The sequence below is a fragment of the Vombatus ursinus genome, unplaced genomic scaffold (assembly GCF_900497805.2).
Source record: "Vombatus ursinus unplaced genomic scaffold, bare-nosed wombat genome assembly UNPS02014768.1, whole genome shotgun sequence".
Taxonomy (NCBI): Eukaryota; Metazoa; Chordata; class Mammalia; order Diprotodontia; family Vombatidae; genus Vombatus; species Vombatus ursinus.
Window position 1 is genome coordinate 24803070 of NW_020954546.1, and position 22012 is coordinate 24825081.

A 22012-nucleotide genomic window follows, 5' to 3' on the forward strand; every position below is an offset into this window, starting at 1 on the left:
GTGTGTGTGTGTGTGTGTGTGTGTGTGTGTGTGTGTGTGTGTGTGTAAGTAAGTATCAGAGGGCTTTTTAACATTTGTTTTGCTTGCCAAGGGCTTCTCTGCTGTGTGTAATTTCCCCTTTGCATTAGCGTCTAGTATTTTTACTTTTTTCAGAGATGAAAACCACCCAGATCCATGTGCATGTCTTTCTCCTGTCCAGCTTTGCTTGGGAGGTTTCTCAGCAGATCTGTTGAGTGACTCTGGGTCAGCTGGACACACATGTGCAGGGTGGCTGCTGTTAGAATCACAGTTGGATGGAGGGATCCCACCTCATCTTCCACCTTTGTGGAAAGGAGGAAGCACTGGCACATTGGAAGGAACAACATAATGCCGAAGGCAGGGTGTGTGCCAGGAGCTCGGTTTCTGTGGCCTGGCTTTCTTCTGAAGATCTCGCGGGGCTTTTACTCTGCTTTCCTTTCATCTCATAATCTCCTTGTGAGGGAGTTTGGCGCAGAAATGTTCACGGCATCATTGGCGTAAAGCTGGAAGAGACCTCAGAGGTCACCCAGGCCAAGACCTCCCGTCCATCCTTCCTTTCTTCCTTCCCTCCCCCCTTCCTTTTCCTCCGTTTCTCCCCCCTTCTTTCCTTCCCTTCTTCCCTCCCTCCTTCCTTCCTTCCCTCCCTCTCTCGTTCCATTCTTCCTCCCTCCCCCCACTTCCTTCTTTTCCTCCTTTCCTTCTTCCTTCAGGTGAAGTGACTCGTCCAAGGTCAGTGGTCAGTTACCCCATGAGTGGTTAGCAAAGGAAAGGTAGGAGAGGTTTTTAGTCTTTAATTGACATCCAAGTGGCTCAGCTGTTGACGCTTGTAGAAATGTTGAAGGAAGGTAAAAAAGAATTACTGAGATGAAGGCTCAGTAAGGAAGATGGTCCCTAGCACCCTGTAGTCATTCGTTATGTCGGCAGGAAGCACACGGTGTGACTCGCTAACTTTTGATGAGCATCTTTGGCGCTAAGGACAAGGCCTAGTAAGGAGCATTTCCTAAGGGCCCTTAGCACATGACCCTTCTACGTAGAAGGTCATTGGTTGTTGTTGATCCTGGAATGGTGCATGCTGTCTGAAAAAGGCCGTGAGGTCAGGCCCACCAGAGGAAAGCCACAGCCTCACAAAGGAAGCCTGTCCCTAAGTGAGTGTTGAAGGACAAGGAAATCTGGAGCTGCACCTCCTGCTGAAATGTCTGCATTTTTGAAGGGAGGCGGGGGGAGGGAGGACATGGTACAGAGAAAAAGACTTTGCCCTAAGGGGAAGCCTTCCACTTGTCCTCTGCCATCATATAGAAATCAGTTCGGAGGAAGGACTGAGTGCCAGTGCCAGGCTGATGGGGCTTTGCCTCCTTCTTTAGACAAGATGAAAGGTGGCGTTTATTTGCTTAAAACAGTGATGGGAAGAGAGGATCTAGAGGATTGAACGTTATCCTCTTTGACTGGATCTTTTGTTTAAGTTCCACCTTTTGGACTTTGGTTGAGTTCTGTTCAGTGTTTGTATAAATGCCCCCAAGGAAGGAAGGTCCTGGAGAATGTTGGCACTCAGCTCCCTAAGGGGAAAGGCAGACCCTTGTTGGAATGTGGGTGGTGAGCCCAGTACATCTCCAGAGGTAGTTGGGCAGGAATTCACCAGGACAGAGCCTGAAATAAAAACCTTAGGAAGAAGGAACATGTTCTATTTCCCCTCCTTTATCTTCACCATCTATGCAGATCAAGCTAGCTTCGAGTGACTTCCAGGGGAATAGGATCGGGATGGGCGCAGGGCTTGTGATTTCCCTGGGGTAGCGAAGGCCCTCCACCGGTACTGGTTGGTCCCTTCCCTGCAGTATAGAATCTGGAGAGTTACCTGGAATGCTGAGAGCTTAAATGATGTGCCCAAGGTCACGGCCAGGATGTGTCCGAGGCAGAACCCAGGTCTTCCTGGCTTTAAGGCAAGCCCCCATCTGTAACTCCAGCCTGCCTCTCATCTGGTTTTGTACTGAATGTAAAGGCACAGATTGCGTTTGGTTCATGACATTGTTAGTTAGGGGATGTAGGGGTTTTTCCCCTCCTAAGAATCTAGAGCGTTTCATAGATAACTTTTGTCTTTGATCGACTTCCTGACGACAGGTAGATGAGGCACATCCTCAGGGCTGCGCAGAGCAGCCTGTGGGCTTGGGGAGGAAGCTCACAGGCCAGTTTCCCCAGCTGCTCAGTAGGGAGAAGTCGTTCATTCAGTCTTTCGTTCATTCAGTCGTAAATCTAAGGCTCACAGAGTGCTGACTGTGTGCAGAGAGACCTTGGCAGATAGAAGGACAGAAACTTCTTCCTCCGAGAGCTTACATTGGTCTGGGGGGCTAAGTTATTTATACAAATACATGCCGTATCTGAGTACTCTTAATTCCAGTACAAGGTAGCGGAGGAAGTGTCTGGAGAACGGGTTGGAATTCAGAGAAGGAAGAGCGCACGGCAGGCCATGTCCCAGCAGATTTCGACCTCCCTGAAGGCGGGGCCTGGTTTTGTCTTTGTATCTCCAGTGCTTAGCACAGTGCCTGGCACCCAGTAAGCGCAGTAGGTGCTTATTGGCTAACAGAAACCTTCCCAGAATTGCTCCTATTCTTTCTGTGTCTTGAACCCCAAGGCCGACATCCCTCCGTGGCGTCAGTTATCCACTTAGGGAAGGAGGATCGCTTTTCCGCTGTTGGGCAGTGATCAGAAAGGCAGGGCAGAGGGGCATTTGAGCAGTGGCATGGAGGACCCATTGAGGACCCATTGCTTCAGAGGTAGAATGTTCGAGAGGCCAGTGGGATGAGGTGCCCTGACCCTGGGACCCAACCAAGAGTCCAGAGTCAAGAAAAAAGCAATGACTAAGAAGACAGAAGATAGAATTTCAGGGGTCTTCTCAGGAGGGCTGCTGACTGGGGCTGGTAGAGGGTTATGTGGTGACCCTGGGCTGGGGGGATAGGCCTGGATTTTTTGAGCATCTTGGGATCTGGCCATGGCTTAGGCACAAGCCAGGCAAAGTCAAGTCTCCAGGGTGTATTTTGAGATGGGATAAAGCACTCAGTGAATCAGGAAGAGTCATTACCCTGGCATTTGGGGCCTGTTCACCATTTTATCTGTGTTTTGTTTTGTTTTGTTTTTCAGGATGCTAATGAGGGAACATATGAAAAATGGAGAGTGGAGAATTCCTGGGGTGAAGACCACGGCCACAAAGGTAAACTCATATGCTGCTTGTTGGCAGCTTGACTGGTAACTGCTATGTCCCTTCAGAAAGCCAGCTGGACGGGCTGTCTGGTCAGGGCCTGGATCGTCAGACTCGAGGTTGGCAGGATCAGAACTACTCTCAGGAAAAAACCTGAGGCTCTGTGGTGTCTTTTCTGTAATCCTAGATACCCACTATGGCATGCCCCAAGAAGCTCTTCAGCCTTTCTGATGGATCTTGGAGCCACCATGTGCTGAGTTGGGCTGGATTCCTTGGGTCAGTCAGCAGCCCTCCCCACACCAAAACTGATATCCCATGCTGCCTGGAGCTTTGTCAGCCGAGTAACCAGCCTCCTTCAGATAATCAGGTCTCCCGAGAGGGAGAAGAGAGGTTGGCAGAGGGGCCTGTTTCAGGTTAGCACCAAAGATCACTCAGTTTTGTGAAAGACACGGGTGATCAGGAACTAATACAGCTTTCTGTTGAAAGGCATAGTAGAAGTCATGAGTAAACAGTAGAGTATGCTTTTAATGTATATTTTTAATAATAGATAAGAGCTTTTAAAAAGTGCTCATCACTTAGCTTCTAGGGATTCAGACCAAGATACCATGAATTCCAAATTGGTCTTGGTCTGTACGGTGCCTAGCACATTGTGAGCCTGGAGCCAGACCTTCCCCAAGGCCGACATCCCTCCGTGGCGTCAGTTATCCACTTAGGGAAGGAGGATCGCTTTTCCGCTGTTGGGCAGTGATCAGAAAGGCAGGGCAGATGGGCATTTGAGCAGTGGCATGGAGGACCCATTGAGAACCCATTGCTTCAGAGGTAGAATGTTTGAGAGGCCAGTGGGATGAGGTGCCCTGACCCTGGGACCCAACCAAGAGTCCAGAGTCAAGAAAAAACAATGACTAAGAAGACAGAAGATAGAATTTTAGGGGTCTTCTCAGTTGTGTTTTTCTGTCGTCTCCTTCGTTTTCTTTCAGAAGGGCCTGTTGATCTGAGCCGTGTGCTCCATAGAACCAGAGAATTCTAGTTTGGGTAGTGCCCACAAGAGGTGGCAGCAGCAGCCTGACTTACTGGATGGGGAGGGGTCTGGACATTCCTGTCAAGCAGATGCTCAGTGGAGCTCTGTGTCCTTGCAGTGTGGTGACCCTCAGTGTCACTTGAGTCCTCCCGTTCTCCGGAGGCCACCTGGCCCAACCCAGAGCCGTCCCTGTGGTAGCCCCCTGGTCATCCAGCACCTGGATGGGTGGGCCTTTTCACATCTGGGCTCTGCTTTGGTTTCCTTCCTCTGTTGAGCAGCTTTGAAGGCGGTGAGGAGATGTGGGTGCTCATCCTGGCTCTGCTGCCTGTCACTCCTCAGGTGCCCTCCCATAAGTCCCTTGTCCCATTGTCCCTTGTTCATTGGGGGTGGGAGGAGGTGGTCAGGAGACAACGGCAGTGTACTAGAGGATCTCCAAGGTCCTGATGGCTCTGCCATCCTCAAATCTCTGCAGCCTGAAGGCCATTTTGTACTGTTTTTCTGTAGCTTTTGGCATGTTGGCGACCCAGGTCTTTTCATCTCCCCATGAAAATGATCTTTAGCGATTCTTGGATTCCTGTCCCTTGACTCTCTTCTGAAACCCAGTGGCCTGATTTTTGTCTAAATACATGCAAGTGCTCTTAGTGCCTTTCTGTTTATCTTCAGAGTGGTGTATGTACCCCCTTGGAGAGAGCTCCATTGATTCCTCTGATTGTCATGTGATTACGAAGGTGCTTGTGGCAATGCCTGCTGTGAATTCAGGCAGCATGAGGCTGGAATTGGGGAGCCCGCTGAGCTGCTCTTTTTTTAATGGTGGTTTCCTCTTAGATGGCTTTGCTTTCCTTTGAGGCAGCAATTAGGGGTACACTAGGGAGGCTCACTAAGGAGGGGCCAGCATGGCTTCACAAAATTCCAGACAGTTCACTGAAAAGGCATTTGAAAAAGCATTCACCATTGTGTGTGTGTGTGTGTGTGTGTGTGTGTGTGCGTGTGTGTGTGTGTGTGTGCGTGCGTGTGTGTGTGTGTGTGTGCGTGTGTGTGTGTGTGTGTGCGTGTGTGTGTGTGTGCGTGTGTGTGTGTGTGTGTGTGTGCGTGTGTGTGCGCGCGCGCGCATGCCCCTCAGGGCAGTCACTGGCTGATGGCACCCACTGGAGGTATGGGAATAGCATTTGAAAGATAGAATTATTTGTAGGATGTTTTTTAAGTTTTAAAAACCTTTCTAGAGGTGAATTTGAAAGGCATTCAGCTCTGCTTTGTTTGGTTTGTTCATTCATTTTCCCATCATTGCTGATGCTTCAGTTAAAGCCTCCAATAACCTCGTATTAGCTTCTGACCCGTCCTGAAATGAGCCAAATGCAGGCTCATTGGATTATTTATCATGATTGACTAGACGGGTTTGGGTTGGTGGGCTCACACAACGTTGTGAGCTGTGACTCTCATTTTGGGGGACAGAAATGATAACAGCAGGGAGAGGGTTTTCTTTTTTTATCTTAATTATTTTTATTTATTTCATCAAACATTTCCCAATTACACGTGAACAGATTTTTAACAATCATTTTTTAAAATTTTGAGTTCCAAATTCTCTCTCTGTCTCCCCCCTCCTTGAGAATGTAACCAATGTGACATCAATTATACATGGAAGTTAGGCTCAACATAGGTCCATATTAGCCAAATTGCGAAAGACAACCAACAAAACCATAACAATAAAGTTTTTAAAAAGCATGCTTTGGTCCACATTCAGAGATCAGCAGTTCTCTCTCTCGGGGGGGGAGAGCATTTTCACCATGCGTCAGAGATAGCGCTGCTTTCTGAGCTGGGTGACTTCATGGAGCTGTTTTTCCTTATGGCTTTCCTTTGCCTTCTGAGGTTGACTCCCTAGCCATATGGCCATCCCTAAATTAAAAAGCAAAACAAAATAGAAAACTTGGGAACCAGCTTCAGACTACTTTGCTAATCTCCTTCCCCCACACCCCCCCAGCCCCCCACCCACCCCCAGCTATGCACTCATGATGAATAGAAGTCCTGTCTCTCCCATTACCACATCCCTCCGTTGAGTCTCATTACTGCTGTTCTGCTCGTAATCTTTTGTTATAAAGTCTTTAGCTCTCTAACTAGAGGTTAAACTAACATTTTGTTATTGTTCTCAAATAACTGAAATGCCAGAGATTATGTAAAGCAAAACATTTCCTTAGGGAGCCAAAAGATAACCGGGCCTGGGGGAGGTTCAGGGAGCCACATCCAAAATAAATTCTTCCCAAGGCCTGCTTGGTCCTTTCTGACTTAGATGTGATTTGTTTACTTGGCACATTTGAGAATCTTCTAAGGAGAGGTTAGTGCTAGGGGATTATGTTCTCTGGGTGTGGGTTTATCACCCATAACCCTATTGTGCATTAACTGGCACCGCCCAGGAGATTGCCCAGGACGGTACTTCTGCAGAGAAGGCTGTTCCCAGTTTGTCCTTCTTTTCTTTGGGGTTTGTATCAGGCAAGATCGATTGCTCCTGAAAAATCGACCCTGATAAAACTCAGTGGAGGCAGACCGAACCCAAAGGCCTCTGGCAAGCCACCCACCCAGCTCTCCTACCTGAAGTTCACGTCCAGGAGCCTCGACTTGGAGACAGCCAGGCATGTCGCCTCATTCAGTGGCTTCTTGAAGCAGCCTTTGTTCTGACTTGTATCAGCAGAGGAAGGAGGGCTTGCCTCCCTTTCCTGCTTGGGTTTCTCCTGCTGGTGACACCAGTGTCCATTGCCAGCTGTGCTCTAGTGTTGGAGTGTGTTCAACACCTGCCCAGACATCTGGGCTTGTTTGCTGCCCCGCTCCTTGGAGGGATTGACATTAAGCCCTTGGTCTTGCTTCTGGATGATTCCATTTTGATGAGGCGGTTGACCTTGGAGCCTGTGCTAGAGGTCTGCATTGTGAAGAGCAGTCTGGCTTGTTCAGTTGTGAACTAGCTAAGCGTTTCAGGCCTAGAGGGGGGATAGCTGCTCATGCTCAATGAGGAGAGGTAGGTTAACAAACACACCGGCTGCTTTTTACACAGGAAAGCATAAACTGGGCAAGCCCCATGACATCAGTGAGCCTCAGTTTCCTCATATGCAAAAGGTGAGTTATGTTTCTAACAATAGCCCAACCATTGTTCATTTACTTCTAGACTGTCTCTCCTTATCTCCACTCCTCCACACCCCCAACAAAAACAACCAAACAAACAAAAAACAAAACTATGCCAAAGCCAGCCCTCTACCTGGAAGCCTCCTCTCTTGGTCAGTCAGTGACTCTGCCTGGGGCTGCCATTTTAGGAGGGGCCCCAGCCATGCTTCCTCTCACTCAGCCCTGAACTTTCCCCAGACATTTCTCTCTCTCTCTCCCTCTCCTCCCCCACTTTCCGGTTCCCTTTTATATGTTGTCCTAGAAGGTGGGGACTGTGTTACTTTGATTTGTGTCCCCAACATTTAGCACAGTGCCTAGAATATGATAAGTACTTTAAAAATGCTTTGTGTCTCTGTCTGTCAGAGCATTTTACATAGACTGTCTCATTTGATCCTCGAAACAACCTTCTGAATTGGGGGCTGTTATTATTCCTGTTTACATATGAGAAAATTGAGGCACGGAGATGTTGTGACTTTCCCAGGCCTAGACAGCTGGTAGTGACTGAGGGGGGATTTGAACTCGGGTCTTCCGTACTTCATGTCCTGACCCGTGATGAAAAATGCTATCTACCTCCAGAGAAAGAACTGGTAAGCAATTTGATATAGGTTATACATGTGCAATCATGCAAAACATATTTCCCTGTTAGTCATGTTGTGAAAGAAAACACAGACAGAAAAAAAAAACCCACCAAAAAAAAGTGAAAAAAAGTATGCTTCAGTCATTCAGACACTATCAATTTTTTCCTGGAGGTAGATAGCATTTTTCATCAGGAGTCCCTTGGAGCTGTCTTGGGTCGCTGTATTGCTGAGAATAACTGTCCTTCCCACTTAATCGTCATGTACCATTGCTGTCTCCTGCTTCTGCTCACCTCACTTTGCATCAGTTTGTGTAAATTTTTCAGGTTTTTCTGAGAACATCCTTCTGGTCATTTCTCATGGCCCAAAAGTATTTCATCACAACTTCTTCAGCCATTCTTCAATGGATGGGCATCCCCTCAATTTCCAATTCCTTGCCACTACGAAAAAGAGCTACTAGAAATACTTTCGTACAAGTAGGTCCTTTTCTCTCTCCCTCTCTCTTTCTTTTAACTCTCCCTGGGTTGCAGACCTAGTGGTACTTTTGCTGGGTCAAAGGGTATGCACAGTTTTATTGCCCTTTGGGCATAATTCCAAATTGCTCTCCAGAACGGTTGGGTCAGTTCACACCTACACCAACAGTTTATTATTGTTCCAATTTTCCCGCATCTTCTCCAGCTTTTCTGATTTTCTTTTTCTGTCACATTAGCCAGTCTGACCAGTGTGAGGTGGTGCTGTGTATTAAGTACCTAATGTAGTCCACTGTTTCTCAGTCAGTACTAGATAGTTTTGATTACTGCTTTATAATACAGTTTAAGATCTGATGAGGGTAAGCCATCTTCTTTCACTTTTCTTTTTCATTAATTCCCTTGATATTCATGACCTTTTGTTCTTCCAGATGAGTTTGGTTATTTTTTTCTAGCTCTATAAAGTAATTTTTTGGTAGTTTGATTGGTATGGAAGTCCAGTGCGCTTTCAAATCTACTGTGTGACTGTTTTAGTCCACTTAACGAAAATTTCAAGTTACTCTGTCACGACGGATGACTGAAAATGTAATCTGGAGGACTGATGAGCATGGGGCCATTGGTTGTACAAGAAGAGGGAGAATTCTGCTGTAACGGAAGGAGGATGAGGGTGATCCGTGCCTGGTACGTCCAAGGTCTGTCCTCACTGATGATCTCGATCTGTGTGCCTGGGGCTTTGTACTCCGTGGGGCAGGGCTCATGCATAAGCACTCACTCTGTGTCCATTGCAGAAAGAGTCTGGTGGCCTTCCAGTGACTCTTAGGAAGAAGACTATCAGGTGCTCCTGGTATTGAAGGGAGAGAACAGTGCTGGGGCCCAGAGTTGGCACTCGGGAAGGGTAGGCAAGTGGAATTTCTGGGCAGCTGCCTTTCTGTGTGTTGCCAGGCTGTAACGCTCACCTTAGGCCTGTGCTGCTGCAGGCCCGTCCTGTGAGAGAGGAGGAAGCAGTGAAGAAGCCGCTATTTGGAAAGTTCAGTTTCAATCGAAGTGTTAGCTGGTGAAGTGTGTGGGGTTAGTGAATGTTCTGCCTGCTGCTTGTAGCCCTTAGAAATGACCCAGGCCAGTGGCAAGAAATGTGGGATCAGGTTTGAAAAGAAGAAGAGTTCTCCACAGGCTTCACCCAAGGGTGTACTCAGGGCCAGGTGCTGGTGATACACAGATAAAACCACATAGTCCTTGCTTACATTCTTCTGCTGGAGACAGGTAAATGCAAAGTAGACTTGGGACCTGTGGCCTAGGGTCTCCCCCAAACTCTGGGTTCACATGGATCAAGTCCAGTCTTGGAGGTCTGGCTCTTCCTTTGGCTCGTTGTGTATATAACATGAATAAAGGGTATGAGACGACATTTATTCCCCACCCGTCCTCTGCCCATCCCCACCCCCCAAACGCATGAGACATCAATTACCATAGGAGCCAGAGACTCGTCCGTGCTTAGCACAGTGCCTTGCACCACTGGGATGCTCAGTAAATGCTTTTTGATTGACAAATAGACTACAGACTTCCCCCGGAAGGTAGACTCCCTTGGGCGGGGCTGGGGTTCTGGTGGACAAGTGCTTCTCCTCACTTTGGACGGTCCCAAGTCACTCAGCAAGGGCAGTGGAGGGGAGAGTTGGTAAGATCCAGATCTCTTCATGATTAGGTGGGAGGTGAGGAGGCCCCAGGCTAGGATGGTGGCCCCATGCTAGAGAGAAGGGGACAAATGCCACCGATGCTGGAGGCTGAATTACAGAAGGAAGAGGAGGTCGTGAATTCATAGCAAGACAGGGCAGGTTTCAGTTCCCTTCTTCCTTTGTTAGCATTCTTTATCCCAGGCTTCATAACTCATCTCTCCTCCTGGCTTTTGTGCCTCTTGTCTTGCGTTCTTCAATCCCATCCTGACTCGTCCCTTCTCACAAGTCAGCCCCTCCATCCTGGATCTTCATTGGTGGCCCCCTCCGGAAAGGGAGCCTCTTGTTTTCAGTTTAAGAACTTCTGGCAAATCAGAGTTTAGTCTGGAAAGAAACTTATGTGAACCATTCAGATTTGTCTGCTTTTTGAAAAACCAACATTCTGGTCATCTAATTGCCTCTCACAAGGCCAGTCACTGAGCAGTTGGAGACAGCAGGTTCCATGCATTTGGACACAGGAGCAGGAGTCACCATGTCCTTTGTAATACTGCTGGAACTAGACGTGGAGGAACTGGGGAGAGACCGGAAGCCCTGTTGGCCGACAATGAAGTGCCAAGCGGATGAGTGGGCCGGTATCAGCTTGGAAGGTCTTGCTCTCTGGGCTCGGCCATATGCTCCAAAATATATTATCAATGACTTGGATAGAGATATACAGGGCTTGCTTATCAGACAAACATGAGGTGAAGCTGGGATGTTATTCTAGATAACGAGATCAAGAGCCAAAATAATTTCAACAGGCTAGAACTCTAGGATGGAACTTAATAGGAGTCATCGTAAGAGATTAGACAAGAAAACAAGACTACAAGTGCGGGAGGAGGGGGTGTGCCTAGGCAGCAGTTTGTCTGAGGAATGTCTAGAGCTTTTAGTGATGGACCTCATCATCTTGACAAGTCAGCAGCGTGCTGGGGGCAGGGGTGGGGGGCCGAGAAAGGTGAGGCTGTCGCAGGCTGCAGTAACAGTGGCCAGGATTCAGGAGGGAGGAGGCCAAACGCATCAAGAACACTGGGTTTAGCTCTGGGTGAAATATTTCAAGAAGCCTGGGAATAGCTAAAGAATGTCCAGAGCAAGGCAGCTAGCAAGGTCATGCCCTATGAGGGTCAGTTTGAAGGAGCTGGGGTTGTTTGAGTTGATTAGCAAGGTTTCAGCGAATAGGGCCCTGGACCTGGAGTCAGGAAGACCCGAGTTCAAATCCAGTCTCAGACTTTTACTAGCTGTGTGACCCTAGGCAAGTCATTTAACCCCTGTGTACCTCAGCTTCCTCAACTGTAAAATGGCAATAATGACAGCACCTACCTCACAGAGTTGCTTAGCACTTAGTAGGGGCTTGATAAATGCTCATTCCCTTTCCACTTAATGGGGCATGGTTTTAGCTTTTAAATATTTGGAGAGTTTCCAGTTGGAAGAAGGAATAGATTTGTTCTGTTTGACCCTAGGGGGAAAACATTGGAACAGTAGGCAAAAGTCGTAAGGAAGTAAATTTAGGCATAACATAAGGAGAGTCTTCCTAACAATTAGAACGCTATGGAAGTAGAGTCAGGATATCTCCCCCCGCCCCCTGTGACTGAAGGGCATCAAGCATAGGCAGGCTGGGCATCTGTCTGCACCAGGCGGCCTAGAGACCCTCGAAGGTCCCTGCCAACTTAAGTTATGTGGTAACGATGGCTGCTGATACTTGATGGAATCCTGAAACTGTGCATTGAGATCTCTGCTCTCTGGTCTGTGCATCAATGCTGTTGTCACCCATCTTGGGACCCTGGGGCTTTCACTTGGCCTCATATTCCCTCAGAATTCCAAGGCTGTCGATAGGTGTGACTTCATCGCTCCTTACCTTAGTAGGATTATTCCTGACCCTTGTTTGAAGTAACTAAAACCTACAGGGTTAAAGCCTACAGGGCTGGTGCAGGAAAGGCCATGGAAACCAACTGTTCGCTGGTGATTTTGATTCTCAGTGCAGATGATTTCCCTGCAGAATGGAGGGTGGTATGGGAGGGCCAGACCTGGGGACCCCCTTCCTGGAGGAATGGCCTCATTGAAGGCCCAACTGTCAGTGATCGCTCACATTGCCTTCATTCTACTTGGCCTACCATTAATTTGTGGGCCAATCCTGGAATCTTTTTGACGGCAGGGCGTGTTCTTGTTTTCATCTCTAGGATAGTGCCTTGTGTAGAGGAGATGCTTAATGTTGTCGGGGGACAGGAAATGGATCTGGGTTGGGCTGTTCACCTGTAGGCTGCTCTAACAATCACTATGAGGCTGGAGGGCTTGTGAGGGTGGGTCCTGTGCAAAGACCAGTGAGTCTTTGATGTGGTAATAAAGCCTATGGGAGGGGGAGGAGGAAACCTGTGTTCTAGGTTAGGTGGGGCTGCCTTCTTCTGGCTGTAGGAGGTTTGTTGGAAGGGAAGATTACAATTTAGAGAGGTGATCACAGCCATTCACATACTAGAGAAGCCAGAGAGGACCTCTTCCTTGTCACTTGTCTGACTGTTTTTGAGGTGACATTGATGGAGCTTCCTGGCCCCTCTTGTCTGGGTGTCGGGCTTTGTGACTTGAGCCGGCTGTAAGGGACCTCGTGGGTACAGAGATTCTCTGGAGCTGGGTAACCCTGATGCCAAGGCAACATCATCATCACTGACCAGTTTTTTAAAAATTCTCTGTTCAAATATTGGGGCTATGGATGGGCCCAGGTGGGAAAATATCTTTGGAGCGTCCAGCGGGCATTTAAACTTGATCTCTTGGGCGCCAGGGTCCCAGGGGAGCGCCCTTGAGGAGGGAGCGCTGTGATGTGACGTGACGTAAAGAACATTGAGGGTGTGTGTGGGCTGTCAGACATACGATTAGCAAAAAGAGAAGCTGGATTCAGCATGTCTAAGTCCGAACTCATTGTTCTTCCCCCTGAACTCTCCCCTCTTCCAGACATTCCCTGTTTCTGTGGAAGGCAGTAGCATCCTTCCAGTGTCGCAGCATTATGGTCTTGGCGTTATCTTGGACCTCTCTCTGCCCCTCGCCCCACATAGCCAAGCGGGTGCTCACTGCCCATCTGTGCTTCGACGGCCACCCCTGGGGGGGGGGGCAGGCCCTCCTTACCTCTTGTCTAGATTATCGCGGCAGCCTCCCTCTCGGTCTCCGTACCTGTCCCTCACCACTTCTAGGCCGTTCTGTGTCGCCAAAGTCATTTCCCTTCACCACAGATCTGACCACGTGACTCCCCACCCACCCAACTCCGGTGGCCTCTTACTGCCCGGAGAATGAAGTGCAAGCGTCTGGGCTCAGCTTTTAGAACCCTTCCCAGCCTGGCCCACCTAGCTGACATCCCCTCCTGCACAGTGCATCATTCCTCACAGCCACAGTCCATACCCGTCTCAGGCCTCCCTCCACCTCCTAGACCTCCAGACACCATCATCTTCTTCATGAAGACTTTGCTGCTCTCCTCAGCTGCTGGAGCCTTGTCTTTGATGACTTTGTTGGGGCGTGTAGATAAAATATGTGTATTTCTTAACTTTGTGAAGTAAATACTTGTTATCTCTACCATTAGAATGTAGGTTGGCTGTGAGTTTGCTTCTTGCCTTTGTACCCCAGTGCCTAGCACGGTGTTGCTGATAGGTTCCTTAGCAGGGGGTGGAAGCAGAGTCCAGACTCTCCAGTCCTGTCACATTGGTGGCACTTGGGCATTTCCTTTGTGTGCGAGCTCCACAGGGTTGGAGTAAGGGGGCTGTGTGAAGACACAAACAGGGAAGCTTTGGGGGGACGAGCTTCCTTAGCATATAATGGGAGACTGAGGGCGGATTCTTATGCTCTGCTGAGGAGGTTTGAATAATAATTCCTCTTGGGAGAACATAACTCAGGAAGGAGGTCACGGATGAAGGGAACTTTGAGGAAGTCTTTGAGGGCAGGGAGGAACGTGAATTAATGGAGAGGAAAAGGGACCGGCCAAGAATGATAAAACAGCTGCAGAGCCTTGTTATTCTTGGTATGTTAATTATACTTTTGGGTCAAGTTAAGGGAGTGAGATTAGGGAATAACACGGCACTGCCATCCATAGGGCTTTTGAGGATTGATATCAAACAGACCTTTCCTGAAACAATACAAGAGCAGAGAGAGGTTGGGGGTCAGAGGGAGGCCATTGAGTTTTGTTGGGAAAATAAGCCTCTGGTTAACGTCTGAACGCCTGGTCTTCCTGGACTGTGCAGATGTCAGGAATCTAAGGAGGAGAGAGTGGGTTCTAGGACCGGTGCTGGGTAATGAGAACAAAGCTGCAGCGCGTTCACGTTCTCGCGGGATTGGCCTTCCCGGCCCCCTTCCCCCAGCGATCCAGCAGCTGACCCTCGTGGGTTTGTCTCCTAGATGCTGGGTTTGTATTTGACCAAGGGAATAAGCCCATTTGCTGCTCAAACTGTGTTATGATTTGAAGACAAAAAAAACCTCACCCATCCTCAGCCAAGACAAGCAGCTCCCTCTTCCAGCATTGTTCTCCCTCCCATGCCCGGTGCCCGGCTGGGACCCAGGGTAGTCTTCCTCAGCGGGGGCGGACTCTGCGTTCCATTGTCCCCACCACCAGCCGGATCTGGGTGTTTACATTGATGGGGAAGGCTCTCCTTAGATCTTGGTCCAGAAGGCATGCACACTGCAGTGTTCTGGTTCTCTTCATCATCCTTCCTTCCTGCTTTCCAGCTCCTCCTTCTCCCCCAATACACACACACACACACATAGATGAAGACAGAGAGAGTGTGTTTTCATTCAAAAAGTGCATAAAACATTTTCTAGGTAGAAACTCCTTAGGGATGTCTCCCCCAAAGCAGTGTGGGATTGGAAAGAAAGCTAGATTTGGAATCAGTGTACCTGGGTTCAAATCTTGACCTTGGATCAGTCAGTTATCGTCTCTGGGCCTCAGTTTTCTCATCTGTAAAATGAGGGGGTTGGACTGAGTGACTTCAGTTGTTACTGCTAGCCCTGTAAATCTATGTGCTTATCAACTCGGCAGAGATTTATTAACCATACTGTTAAATCACTGAGAAATATCCAGAAGAGCCAAAAGTGCAAAATAAAAGGGGGACACAAAGATCTAACAGCTCAGTGCTGTGTTTTTGTACTTACTCTGTTGGGTTTCATTTCCTCAGGTTTCCCAGGCTTATCCTCAGCTCTCTACTGTCAGAACTCTGCCTGGCAACTCATATTTATGTGTGTGATATTCTGTATGCTCTTAGGTAGCCTCATTAATATGCCTCTTCCTTCAGCATGGGGGCAGCTAGGTGACTCAATGGACAGAGCAGGCACAGGGCCTGGAGTCAGGAAGATCTGAGTACAGATCTGGCCTTGGACTCTTACTAGCTGTGTGACCCTGAGCAAGTCACTTCACCTAGTTTGCCTTACTCCACCGGAGAAGGAAATGGTACACGGCTCCAGGATCTTTGCCAGGAAAACCCCACGGGCGGCATGGTCCACAGGGTCATGAAGAGTCGGACGTGACTCAACATCAACAAACAAACCTTTAGCGTGAACAGTTCTAGCTGGGCCTTTTCTGGTTCAGAAACTTCCTTAATAGATCCTTCCCTACTTCTTACAAAATGTAAGACCATTCATTCTGTCAGTCTCCTTTAAAGGCCTGGCCATTTGCTGATTTCTGTGTCTCTACATTTTTTAATTTGATTACAGAGACAAAATGTTATGTTAACAGGCCATATTAGAAACTTAAACCGAAGGAAGTCTGACCCATCCTCCAGGCACGGAGGGCTCCCCTGGGGACCAGACCATGGGCTGCGGCGGCTCTGGAGTCAGAACAACCAGACCCAGTGTTGCTCCCCGCCTGCCGAGGCACGGCATGCCCTCAGGTTTCAGACGTGGTGATCCTAATCAGCTCAGTCAAACTCCAAGACACTGCATGTCAACAGTTGGAGCAGTCACAGGTTCATTATCCGCTCAAGGCACAATTACTTGGCGGCGACCCTGTCTGGGAGGCTTCACTGAGCCCCAGAGAACTCATATCCTGCAGAGACACTCGGCAAGCAGGCCCTCCAAGAGGCGGATCACCGCTGATAGGAGTTCTAATTTATAAGCCCATAATCTGATAGCTTGCTTTTGAAAGGAGATGGGGTAGGTAGATACTTAGTGTCCATATTCCTTGGGCATTTGGGGAAGATTTATTTGCTTGTGTGATGATAATATTTTATAAGGACACAGGACTTTATTACACAAACCCGCTGCAGCCCCTCACCTGCCCCAGCCCTCCCTTCCTGCCAGGAGCAGGCTTGAGCGTTGATTCACTCTGAATTCAGGCCTGTAGAAGGATGACTCATGTCTCGACTGGTATATTGTTGCGTCCCCATCTTCAGAGGCAGGCCTGCATCTGGAGGGTGGGGCCCATGCAAGACTCCTGAGACATGCTTTCTGAAAGTCTCCATCCCTGGTCCTGAACTGGGCTGGGCCCCAGCACCCTGACCCTGAGCAGGCCGGAGCTTTCGGAGCCAGCGACAGCCTTGCCTTCCAGGACAGGGGATGCTCTAATTTCTCCGCCTCTTTGAGCAAGGAGGCGAGGTCACTAGGGGAGAGGGGAAAGCTCCGAGCACTGGCTCAGGCTGTTTCCTCTGAGGATAGACTTGTCGTGCTGTGTCAAGCTGAGTGTCTTGCCATCCATCTGAAAGGAACGGTAGAATAGGCACCGCTGACCTCGCAAAAGCTCGCAGCTCCTTGTGGGGCCCTCAGCCAGAGCCCGCCCACAGCCCCCGGCCAGCGTGGATGCTGAGCCTACCCCGGCCACAGTGCCGTCCACGATGCCGTCCACGATGCTGTCGCTGCCTGCTTTTCCCCCTTGGGCCCCTGCAGCACTGACAGGTGGCCTGTAAGAGTGGGGTCTTCCTCGTCCCTTTGAAGTGACTGCATTCTGGTGCTTCCCTTCCTCATTTAGGACAGGCTCCTCTCCGGGGCTGCATAGTCTTCCTGGTGGGAAGCTGGGCTGAGCAGGTCAGAGCCAGAAAGCCCTGGGGCATTTGGCCACACTTGCTGTCACATTGTCAGGCCTGTGGAGTCAGGGAGGTTGAGCAGAAGCTCTTTCTTCATCCTGTTTCCCCACAGAGTCTTACAAGGGAAAGCTGGGGTCTCTGGGATCTTGTTCTGTCCCGGCAGAGCCCCACCAGAAGCAGTGTTTGGTGACGGCGAAAGAGCCCGGGCTGGGGCTGGGGCTGGGGCTGCTCCTGCCCCACAGGGCATACACCCCCGTCCTCCATCCTGGGGCTCTGCCACGCCCGCCCCTGCCTCTCACCCACACGCGCCCTTTCAGGCCCTGGCCCCCAGCTCAGGCTCACTTGTGTCTTCACTCTCCCCCGCAGGCTACCTGTGCATGACAGACCAGTGGTTCTCCGAGTACGTGTACGAGGTGGTCGTGGACAAGAAGCACGTGCCGGAGGATGTGCTCGCCGTGCTGAAGCAGGAGCCCATCGTGCTTCCGGCCTGGGACCCCATGGGGGCTTTGGCCAAATGACTCCCACGATGTCCAGTTCTCACTTCCTCGAGCGTGACCGGAAGTCCTGGGGACTGAAGCCAAAGTGGAGGAAGTGACGGGGATGTTGCCAGGCCTAGTCAGACTCCTGGGCTGCTGAGCCCCTCGCTCCTGGAGCCTTTTGGGGAACTGTGTTTTAGGCTGTACTGTGGCATCCAAACACTCTCATTTCAGACAGGCTACTCTTTAAAAACGAAAAGACCAGGTCATACTGTTTCCTCAACCCCAGTCACTCGGGCTCTGCCTGATTCAGAGGGAGGGGGGAGGGGGGAAATCTCTTAGTATTTTAATCAAACTGAAAGAATTGAGCTCCGTAGAGCAGAGAAAGACCTTTAGGACGTAGGGGGTGGAGAAGGTTGGGCTGCTTTTCCCCATGGCCCGTGGTTCTCAGGTTTCAGAAGGAAAATGTCACCATAAGATTTAAGCCCACAGAGCTGCATGCTGCTTGACCAGTGACGGACACTCTGCCACTCTGGTTGCTGACTTTCACCTTTTCCATTGTAGCTTTATCTGCCTCTACCAGCATGGGATGGGGATGGGGACAGGAGGGCGCTGAGTTCTTGCTTCCCGTGGCTTGGAGTTACAAGGGTGAGGGGACGGGAGAGGACACGCTCTCACCTGCTAAAATCCCATGCAATTTGGGGCTCGGGAGGTTGAGGTGAGACAGTAACCAAAATCATATCATGACCTGAATTAAAAAAAAAACTAGGGGACTCTCTAGCCAAATGGTGTCATTTTAAACTTCTGCATCTGGAGGGGGGCAGGGCAGGGGCGAGGCCGAGGGGTGGTGGGCTGGGGCTGCATTCTTTAAGACAACTAGATGGTGCTGTGAAGCTTTTGAATAAAACATTTTCCTAAATGAGACTTCTTGATGTGTTTGGTGTATACTGATGAGCCAGTGGGAGGCTACAGGTGCATCCCCTAGGGACATTCTCCTGAAGGACCATCCCCCCCTTCCCTGCCCAGGATACGGGCCCATGACTGGTGGCACTGGTGGTGACCCCGCTTCTGAGGCGTGTGTACTTTCAGTAGAAGTAAACTTCAAGAAAAGGCTTGCCCAGAACCCAGTGTCTATCTGGGGAACTGGACCGAAGGGTATCTGTACCCCTAACCCAGGGGTTCTTCACCTTGTTTGTGTTGTGGGAACCTTGGGCAGACAGTCGGGCAAAATCTCTGGACTCTTTCTCCCAATCCTGTTTTTAAATGAATAGGATTCAGGATTGCCAAGGGTTCCTGGAGGGCCAGGACCATATCTAGGGGTTTCTCCTCTTATCTCTTGCCTCAAGAATTCCCTAAGTTATCTCTAAGGCCCTGTGACAGGTCTGCTGTAATACAGAAGATGTGGTCCCTTCCCTCAGAAGGCTTCCAGTCTAGCTAGGGAGACAAGCTACATGCCCATGGAAATGACCCAAACACGACGCAAATAGCATTTCAGTACAGTGGCACAGGAGTGCCCCAGGTGTGTATGTGATGGCATCTTCATCAGGTGACATGAAATAAGTGCGAATCATTTCATTGTCAAAAGAAAGTAGGAAGTACCATGGAGTCCAGAGGAGGAGATGATTTTTATTTCTTCACCCACCTCAGCGGCCCATCCATCTTGTCACCCATTTTTATGTTTGATTCACTCAACTTATCAATTAAACATTTACTGAGTTGCCTTGTGCGAGTTCTCCATGAAATAGTCTTTTCAGCAAGCGTAGGTTTTGCGTTCGAACAACATGACCCAGCCCGTCGGAGTTGCACTGTCTGCAGTAGAGTATGAATGCTTGACAGTTTAGTTCGAGAAAGGAGCTCAGTGTCTGGTATCTTATCCTGCCAGATGATCTTCAGAATATTCCTAAGGCAGTTCAAATGCAGGCGATTCAGTTTCCTGGCATACAGCAATGAGGTCAGCACAGCACAGTAGACGTTCAGTTTGGTAGTCAGTCTAATACCTCTTCTCTCCTGCACTTTCCTTTGGAGCCTCCCCAACACTAGCTAGCTCTGGCAATGAGTGCATCAACCTCATTATCAATGTGTACATCCCTGGAAAGTATGCTGCTTTCCAGATATGTGAACTTTTCCCCAGCATTCAGAAATTCTCCGTTTGCTGTAACCCATGATTCCACGTATGGATGGTGTGGTGCTGGCTGGTGGAGCACCTGTGTTTTCTTGTTAATTGTCAGGCCAAAATTAGCACAAGCAGCAGAAAATCGAGCCATACTTTGTGGCATTTCAGCTTCAGAGGCTTCGTTGAGTGCACAGTTATCTGTGAACAGAAAGTCATGTGCCAACACTCTCCACTTTGGTCTTGGCTTGTAGCCTTTTCAAATTGAAGAATTACCCTAAGTGCAGTAGCTGGTTTTGATGCTGTGTTCATCCTCATCGAAGGCATTTGACAACATGGCTGAAAATATACCAAAAAGTGTGGGAGCAAGCATGTAGCCTATTTCACTCCATTCATGACTGGAAAAGCACGAGAACATTCCACTGTCCAGAACCCAGGCAAGTGCGCCATCGTGAAATTGATGTACAAGGCCGATGAACTTCTCCGGGCCTAATTCACTGAGTGTAAGACTCAGATGAAATTGCGAATGGGCCATGTAGTCCTGTTCCCTTTTCTTAACAAGAGAAAACTGAGGTCCAGGGAAGTTGTGACCAGCCCAAAGATCAAAGGAAGGAGAGGAGCTTCACTTCAGGCCCTTCCATTAGCTGTGATTCCAACTCTTCTGGATAACAATGTGGAATTAGGAAAGGAAAGGGACCCTTGGGTCCAAGGAGCTCACTCCTGGGCCTGGGCCTTGGCCCTCGGCCCTGAGGAAGGCAATGGCAGGCACAAAGATCGAATACCCAGCAAAACAATCCTAGCCCCACTTTGTGGTAGCAAAGAATTAGAAACAAAATGGGTACCTGTCAATTAAGCTGGGGGGGAAAACCCAGTGTGTGGATATCATGTAATATTATTGTACGGTAAGAAACAGACATGAGAAATTCAGAGAAATAGGGGAAGATGTATATAAACTGAGGCAGATGGAAACAGCACCAGAGAACAACATACATAATGCCTATGATGATGTAAGGGAAAAGATCCCTAGAAAGAAACTGAGTCCCAAGTAGCCAAAGGCGGGAGCCCATAATGGCGCCAGGGAGCAGCTCATGGAACCTCCTCCTCCTCCCAACGGAGGGGAAGGGGCCACTGGGTCAGAATGGTGTAGGAGCTTTGTCAGATGTGGTCACTGGATCAGGGAGTTCCATTCCCTTTCTATGCCATACATAATTTGTTCAGCCATTCTCCGATACTATGGCGACAACACTGTAGGAATAAACAATTTTGAAAGGCTCAAGATAGTCTCCGCTCAATACAATGACCAACAGCAGTTCAAGAGACCTGATGATGAAGGATGCTGCCCACCTCCTGGCACAGATGTGATGGGTTCAAGATAAAGAATACAACAAATGTTTACAATGGCCAGTGTGGGAATTTGTTTTACTCGATGGTACATGCTTGTTACGGGTCTTGTTTTTCTTTTTCCAGTGTGGGAAAATGAAAAGAAATGATTGTTAATTGGAAAAAAAATACAATTTAATTTAGAAAGTCATGAGAGAAGAATGCACCTAAGTCAGAGCCTTGGGGGACACAGCTGGTTGGACCTGAGATCTGAATCTGTCTCCTGACATTAATGCTCTTTCAAGTATGTGTTTGATTTTGAATTGCAGAACCTCTTGCCCACAGAGCTGAATTTTTGGTATTCAAAATAAAGAATAATAGACTCATAGACTTGGAGCTGAGAGGAACCTTAGAAGACAGCTAATCCAATTCCCTCATAAATGAATTAATGAATGAAAAAGCATTTATTACGCACCTGCTATATACCTACCCGGCACTGTGCAGAGTGCTAGGGATACAAAGGAGGGCAAAAACACAGTCCCTACCTTCAAAGAGCTCCCAGTCCAATGGAACATTTGAAAGGAATTGTGACTTCATTTGGACCAGGTTTAAATGATACGTATTTGCCAAATGTAAGTTATTTGATGTCATGACTTAGTGATCTACTGGTCTCTACATCAGAAGACCAGAATATGAATCTTAACTCTGCTGCTTACTAGTTGTCTTCTGAGCCTCTGTTTTCTCATCTGCAAAATGGGGATAATACTACTTTCAAGACCTCTATTCTGGGGTTGCTTTGAGAAGGGGCTAGAGAAATGGGCCTGGTTGCTTTTACCTTGAGGACTTTGTGGGGTTCATTCATTCCACAAACATTTATCAAGCATTTACTAGGTGCCAGGAGCTCTGCCAGATGCTAGGGATACAAAGTAAAAAACAAGACAATTCCTGCCATCAAGGAACTTACGTTCTCTCTGGGTGTGGGGGAGGAGGAGAGGACAATGGCAACACGCATACAGATAA

The 22012-nt window shown here is 48.8% G+C and overlaps 1 protein-coding gene across 1 annotated transcript in view; it reads left to right on the forward strand.

Annotated features, from left to right (window-relative positions):
• BLMH (bleomycin hydrolase) overlaps nt 1–18353 on the forward strand; it is a 45588-nt gene extending 27235 nt beyond the window's left edge. Inside the window, exons 11-12 of the mRNA XM_027861637.1 lie at nt 3148–3217; nt 17453–18353. Of these exons, the coding sequence (XP_027717438.1) occupies nt 3148–3217; nt 17453–17604 (222 nt within the window). The 3' untranslated portion in view covers nt 17605–18353. The remainder of the gene's footprint in view (nt 1–3147; nt 3218–17452) is intronic.
• The last annotated feature ends 3659 nt before the right edge of the window (nt 18354–22012 follow it).